This window comes from Tubulanus polymorphus, chromosome 3 (assembly GCF_964204645.1).
Source record: "Tubulanus polymorphus chromosome 3, tnTubPoly1.2, whole genome shotgun sequence".
Lineage (NCBI taxonomy): Eukaryota > Metazoa > Nemertea > Palaeonemertea > Tubulaniformes > Tubulanidae > Tubulanus > Tubulanus polymorphus.
Genome location: NC_134027.1, coordinates 20,976,347 through 20,984,404, shown reverse-complemented (window position 1 = coordinate 20,984,404; position 8,058 = coordinate 20,976,347). Strand labels below are relative to the sequence as shown.

The following is an 8,058-nucleotide window of genomic DNA, read 5'->3' as shown; positions in this document are numbered from 1 at the left end:
CAATGTAGGGATCCACCCGACCTTGAGAACTTGAACGCCTGACATTTGCAGTTCGATCGATGAGATGACAACACAATCGATTATAACGACATAAACATCGATGTAAATTGAATAACTTTTGCAGAAATTCGTTTAAACGTAAGATTTTCGAATACTCTACCGATCTATGTATGAAGAAAGTCCACATTCGATTAAAAAAGCGTTGAGAAAGCGGGCTCGGAATATATTCGGTCGTGCTAATTACCACCGATCGATGGCTATGTAACCAGATGTTTTAAATTTTTTATGCAGGGTTTCGGGTGATTCAGGGACTCGTATCAGAGTTAATCATTACGCATCCACATTCTGATAGAGTCATATTGTTAATTCTATTTGTATAATTTGTGTATTGTTATTACGGTACTTTATTCTGTATTACTGCATGGGTGCTAACGTTTGGGTCAAGCGGCCTTTCTGGCTTTGCTAGGCCTGCGTAGATTGTATATATGTTTCACAGGGGCTCGTATCAAAAGTTTGGGGGTGAACTGTAGCTTAGATCATCCAGTATCCCTGGTACTATATATATAAAAATATATATATAAAAATATATATATTTTTATATATTTAGTACCAGGGATACTGGATGATCTAAGCTTCAGTTCACCCCCAAACTTTTGATACAAGCCCCTGTGATATGTTTGCCTCTCCTATGCAAATAGATATATTGAATTGAATTGTAGGTACTGTCCTGTAAGTGTTTGCGGGTAGATTTAAGCATTATGGAGATATGGAGAAGGCCTATACAATCCAATACATAGACGAGGGGTGCGCGTTGTTGCATTATGGGAAAATTCATTATAAAACATGGCGGATGATCGAATAGCAATTACATATCGGTGGTGAATTATTAAGTATTTATCCATTATCAAAGCCCATATTCAAGTCCCTTGCTATAGCGGCCTCAGTAGCTCAGTGAGATAGGCCTAAGGCATGGTACTGTTGCATCCACTATCAGTGCTGAGTGACAATTGGGTTCAAGTCCTGCTGACTGCTTACAGTGTGCGGGCAACACTTCAAAGGCCCTCCTGTCGTGAGGTTAAATGAATAATCCAATATGTTTAGTCTTGGGAAACCAAGATCCAAGTGATGTAAAACCAAAAAAAAAACAAACTCTAATACGAGCTCCTGTGCAGGTGACAGTAAATCGAGTACCAGTAGCAACATTTACCGCAGTCACCTGACGCAACTTCATTTATTTCTTCACCCAGTTGGATGATTTCCAAAGCACTTTTTCAATGACGCAATCCCTGCTCCCCCTATCATTTTGATTAATTTCTACGTCTTCATTCTGGGATTAGGTCTACTCTCTGCGTGATCTACATGTGGACAGTTAACAAGTAGAATCAGTATCAATGACTAACCCCTGTATCCGTACAGGACCATTTGTGACGTGCCCTGTGCTGTGATCGCGTGTATTAACTATGCAATAATGTAGTAATGGGACCCCTAGTCAGTAAACTGTCTCTTATTTTCACGATCAGATATTTTCACAAACCACAGCTTTACCTTATACCAACCGGTATAAGCCCATCCGATTATTAAAGCTTACCACCAACGATTAGGTAACTAACTAAAGACCCCGGTCCTGAACTGAAACAATTAGATCATAATTGGCTTTTGAGAAATATCAGCCAGGACTTGTCACAATTGTCTTGATCGTGGATTAAACCGCCATCAAACCCGACCTGGAAGTCCCTACAGGGATACTAGTGTTGAACGCGGTGATACTAGTTTCATCAAAAATACGTAGAGAGGATGTATTTTTGGTTTCACCCATTCACTATCAAATGCGACAAGCCCCTGTAGTACTAGGGATCATTCATTTATTACGTACGCACGGAATTTGACTTTTTCAACCCCCCTGTATGCAAAATCGGCCATTTTTTAGCCCACTTGGGACTTTATATTGATGCCTAAGCGTATTTTGTTACCACAATCATTTAGAAAGTTGTAGCTCATAACGTGTTCTATGATTGTAGTGAGTTTCAAGGTCATTGGATTTTGTATATGGCCACCAGGGGGCGTTGAATAATGCAATATCTTAGCATTTCTATATTATATTCGTACCTATGCATATTTTGTAACCACAATCAATTGGAAAGTTGTAGCTCATGACATCAACTACTATTGTTGCGAGTTTTAAGGACATTGGTTATTATATATGGTCACCAGGGGGCGTTGAATAGTAGAATAACTTAATATTTCCTTATTATATTGGTACCTAGGCATATTTTGTTACCATGATCAATTGCAAAGTTGTAGTTCATGACATGTTCTATGAATGTGGTAAGTTTCGAGGTCATTGGGTTTTGAATATGGTCACCAGGGGGCGTTAAATAGTAGAATAACTTAGTTTTTCCATATTAAATTGGTAACGAGGCATATTTTGTTATCACAATCAATTACAAAATTGTAGCTGCTGACATGTTCTATGATTGTGGTGAGTTTCAAGGTTTCGCATTGGTTTTTGTATATGGTCACCAGGGGGCGTTGAATATTGAAATTGTTAGATTGTTGAGCATTTGGAACCACTTCCCAAGTGGGCATGGTGTCCCTGAACCCCTAGTTCATATACAATAATCATTACAGTTAGTAATTGCACTTACCCCTCCCCCCTCCCCTAATGCGTGTGTAATGAATGAATGATCCCCTATCCAGTTTAAGTTTTCAGTTGATGTCATCATTGAAACTTGATGTACCTACCAATTAGCAAATACCAAAAATTTGATCATCAGATTATTACGAAGTTTTAACTTATCTTTATATTTTCAGATCGAGAAAATGGATTTCGTTACGCTGCACCAAGGCGGTGATTACGGCTCGGAATTCGAAAACGATTCCGAAGTCGAAAATAAGCGAAAACGACGCCGCGACCTCGCCGGAGACGATCGCGCGAAATCGTCTGACGTCGCGGCGGTACCGCCTTCGAAACGACTGCACGAATCGGAAAGCGACCGGGAAGAAGCGCGTATACGACGGTTCCACGTTCTGAGCATGGACGCTTACTCCCGTCACAAGATGATGGTGAACAATTATCTGATGTACTACAACGGTAGCAAGAGCGACTTCGGACGCGACTCGTCGCGCGATAAAACCGACTTGGACATCATCAGAGAGAACCATCGATTTCTCTGGGACGACGACGACGAACGGGACGACGATTCGTTGACGTGGGAGAAAAAACTGGCGAAGAAATATTACGATAAGTTGTTCAAGGAATATTGCATTGCCGATTTGAGTCGGTACAAAGAGAATAAAATCGCGTTGCGTTGGAGAATCGAGAAGGAGCTGATTGCCGGCAAGGGGCAGTTCGTTTGCGGGAATAAGAAGTGCGCGGAAAGCGAAGGGCTGCGCAGTTGGGAAGTGAACTTCGCGTACGTAGAAGCGAACGAAAAGAAAAACGCGTTGGTGAAATTACGTTTGTGCCCGCGGTGTTCGTATAAGTTGAATTACAACAGTCGAAAACGCGAAGTCGTCAAAGGTCCGTCGACGAGTCGTCGATCGACGGGGACGACCGAAAAACAGTCTGTGGGCGAGAAATCTGCCGAGAAAAACGTAAAAACAGTCGACTCGCAGGCGTCGACTTCGATTTGGGAAGGACCGGTGAAATTGGACGTTGAAAAATCAAAGGACGACGAATTTGAGGAATATTTAGATGATTTGTTCTTGTAAATTGCAGCGAAATACATAAATGTTTCTGTTATTTACATGTGATGTTATCTATAAACTCGTCTTGGATGAATATACATGTATTAGTGTAGCATGGTTCTTACAGCCCCTCAAATCCCTCAAAAACCCCTCAAATTCCAGCATACAATTTAGAGGGCACAAAATCCCTCAAATTCTGAGTTTTTCAGATAGTAGTAGATAGTAAACCTGCCCTTACTCGAATAAACTAGGACTGGCAAATTGAGGTCCGAGGTAAGCGAAGTCCGAGTTGAGGATAGGAAAATACATAAGGAAGTGAGAAAAATGATTTCGTTTTTGCCTTGAGTTAGACAAATGTTCAAGTTTGCCATGTACGAGTAAGACGAGGTTTACTTTATTGTATATTTATTGGTCATGACAGTTATTCAAACTGGTCTGATGGGAAACATGATTTCACAAAATTTACTAGATGGCATCGGTCTACTGACGCAACAGTCAGTGACAATCCTGTGAGCCCCTGGTCGGACATCAACACGTAAACAACCTCAACAACTAATTCAACCTCAACGACATTTTCGACATCATCAATTTTCATTAATTCTATTAATCTTACTCGATAAAAGTGATTATAATGATAAGGAACTCTGGTTAATCTCGGGTAACGATGTCCAGATGTCAATTCCTAAACCTTCGATGATCTTATGATCGAGCGAAAACATGTTGATCAAGGCTAATGATGATGAGTGTTTTGATGTCGAATCCTGACAGTCATAAAATGAAAATGGTGTCGATCTAGTGTCGAGTTCCTGACTAGGGTTGGGGGAGTACAGGCTTGTCATTGAGCAACCACTGCTGGAAGATGGCGGAATAAGGGTATGAAAATAATACCATAAGTTATCCCGGATGACTATAATCCTTGAATGATGTGAGAAGTCAGTTGAGACCTGGTCAGGTGTTTTTAACTTAGGCCTTTTTTTAATAGCCTGGTTTACGGAAACCGCCTCCGAAATTTGAAGAAAATTCAAATGAAAATAAAATTCTTTTTCTTAATTTCCGTCCGTGGAACAAATTCAGCGAAAAAATGAGCAAAAAAATTAAAAAGTTGAAAAACCAAGGTTCTTTTTTTATTACAGCTTGCTGGATTCGAACTTTCCAAGAATCATTTGTTTGGACATAAGTATATTGCCCTATATCGACAGTTCCCTCTTCCTTCGAATAGTGATTTTATCTCACTGAGGGAATTAAAAAAAAAAAATTTTTTCCTCCGAAATGATATTTTAATACGTCTACCCCGTAAACCAAGCTATTAGAAAAAAGGCCTTATAATTGATCAAATAACTAGTCAATCCTGCTTTATCCGGATTTTGACCTTATCCGGATATTGACTGCACTCCATCTATACATGAATGTATGTAAAACACGATATTCAATCCGATGATTACGTATTCAAACCGGAATAATTTCATCAGTCTCAAATGATCCAAATCAAGCGGGTTCTTCTGTATATTCCCTCCTGATCATTCTCATTTGCCGACTAGACACAGCGCCTTCGGGATTTTTCAAAATTGACATTTTGTATAATTGAAATATATAGTACTGAATTTAAGTAAGTATTCGTAAAACATAGAGAAATGCATATGGTACAGTGTACAGTAGGAACCTTGTCATAACGATCTCGGATACGACGATTCATCGGAAATAACAAATATAGAATTGTGTCCCATGTACGAGAATTTAATTGTTTTCATACTGGATGTAACGAACTATCGGTTACAACGAACAGATTTTTCTGGTCCCGTTTAGTTCGTTGTAACGAGGTTTCATTGTATGTATACATGTGCAACGTGTAGTTCAATCTAGTCTTTACCATCCACGCTTACTAAAGGTTGATTGCCTCCCGCTGAAGCTCACATCAACCCTTCATTGGTCTATTACTCCACCCAAGTATTTTTGGGTAGCTGCATTCCCGCTGGCGCAGGCCCAACAGAAACAAACAATTATCGTGTGGTATTCGGTTTCCAATATTCCACTGTCATGAGCTACCGGGACCATTCGTGGGGCGTAACCACACATTCCCCTGCAAAGTGGTGCCGGCAATATGGCTTGTACGACTTTCAAATTTTCTCCTGTCAGAAATGTTCATGAAAAAGAATTACCAGTGCACCACCCAGTGGCAGAACTTGGCACCGAAAAACTGTGTATATTAGAATAATGATGATAGTGTCATTTATATAGCGCGTATCCCAACCAGATACAAATGCGCTCCAAATTTACTCCCAGCCTATAACTCTCTTCCATGTATCAGTCATCTCTCCTTTGGGAGAAGTAACATCCGAGCTGCTGCTAGGGCCAGGTACGTACCCAGTTACTCATGGGTAGAGAGAGGTGATGAGTATAAGTACCTTGCCTTTGGACACTACGGTAATGTATGGGGTTCGGACCCACTACCTGGTGTCCCAGAGTCGAACACTCTTACCACTCGCCCACACCGCTCGCTCTATCGGCAAAATGGCCTCATAAACTGAGGAACGCCGACGAAATTTAAAAAGTTGTTTTGACAAAATATTGTTATTGGCCCTAGATACAACATTTGTATCCAAAGTGCAATGAGAGCTAGGCATGGTAGTTTCGGAGTTCGATTCTGAACCCGAGAACCGTTTTCCCCTGTCGACAAAAGGTTTTAAAATGTTCCCTGTCAATTCTACGAGTATCAAAATTAATTATTCGGTTTGACCTATAAAAAAAAAATCCGGACTTGCGAAACGTCTCCAAAATATGTGAAAATACGAATAAATCGACGTCGACTGTACCGGTATATATCACGAGGACGAATATGTTTGCAATCCGTAATTTTTACGCGATGGTTTTACTGAAAACATGTTGGAAAATCGATTTGAATTTCTAATTCACATCAATAATTTCTTATACGGGAAAACTAATATTCACGTAAAAAGAAACCATCCAAAACTAAAGTTTATTGTTAGCGCTAATAAAAATTAATTCTCTGTAACCCGTGAAACATAATAAAACTTAGCAATACCTCCTGACGATCGATTTAAAAAGTGCACCGGTTCTACCCGGAAAACGAGCGTAAACATGAGAGATATTGATAAAGCTGTCCATGTGTTCATAAGAATAAAATTTTGGAGAAGTCTGGAAATGTTACCAAACGGCCTACGTATTCAATATGAAGTGAAATTGAGATTTAAGGTGATTGAGCTATTTGATAAGCCCGCGTATTCGTTTCCGGGGCGGATCCACTGCGGGACTTATTTAGAGGGGGGTATTTTGAAACAGACCCCCCAATATCAATACGGACTCCGCCAGAAAAATTTGGAAGTGTATTTCTCAGGTCAAAGATGGAGTGTAGCCACTAAATTTCAGTCATCAGAAAAAGAGAAAATTTTTTGGCATGTTTTGCCTGAAAAGTTCGTTTCAGATTTATTTTGCTGTCACTTTTAGGGAGAGCACATGCCCCTTGTGCTTCCCCTAAATCCGCCACTGCTTTTTAAGAAATAATTGTTTTGCACTCAAATTACTTAAATAAGCATCCGTTTCGACAGGTCTGAATAAAGTCACATAATTCAAGATCCTGTTCTATAGTTGTGAGTCGGGCCTGTATTTAGGTGAGGGGCCCGCTTGTCGACGAAGGTCGATGAAAATGTGAGCATCGATCGGAACACGATCTGGCCACGGATCAGGCCCGAGCCAAATTTGGCCCGTGCCTAATTATATAGCGCGTTGGCAAACGCAAACCATTAACTCGATACTCAATGCTCAAACAAAGCGAAGTGGGTCATTTCCGGTACCAGTTACAATTCAAACGCAATCATTTGTCTCGTGCTGAAATTTGGCACGGGCCAAAAATGCTCGCGTGATCGTGGCTATTGACACTTTTTCGTCTATTAAAACATGCTTTTACTAATTGATTCGAGGTCAAGTTGCAGGAAAATGAAGCAGAACATTTTTCGTTTTCACCCCAATATGCCAGAAACCGTGAAATTGCTCCAGAAATTAATTTCCAAAATTTTCCTGTGGCGCACACCTGAGACTACCTGATTACTAAAGCCGGGCGTAGGTCGGCCTTGCGACGGCTTGCGACTCACTGCGACGCGACTCACTGCGACGCCAGCGACGATCGCGTCTCAACGACCAACCGACCTACGCTACCTTGCGACTGCCAGCGACGGGTTGCGACTGGCAGCGACGCCAGTCGCAATGAGTCGCACATGTTCTACTTTCTGCGACGCGACACGACCGTCGCAACCGATCTACGCGCTCTTGCGACTGGGAGCAACTAGTCGCACACAGTCGCTGACAATCGTGTCGCAACCGACTTACGCCCCCACTTGTGACGCAACGTGACGATCG

The 8,058-nt window shown here is 41.1% G+C and overlaps 1 protein-coding gene across 1 annotated transcript; it reads left to right on the top strand.

Moving 5' to 3' along the window:
- The first annotated feature begins 28 nt into the window (after positions 1-28).
- Positions 29-3,724, top strand: LOC141902015 (protein FRA10AC1 homolog). The gene is made up of 2 exons (XM_074789643.1): positions 29-138; positions 2,812-3,724. The coding sequence occupies exon 2, from the start codon at positions 2,821-2,823 to the stop codon at positions 3,709-3,711; it is 891 nt and encodes a 296-aa protein (XP_074645744.1). The 5' UTR covers positions 29-138; positions 2,812-2,820; the 3' UTR covers positions 3,712-3,724.
- The last annotated feature ends 4,334 nt before the right edge of the window (positions 3,725-8,058 follow it).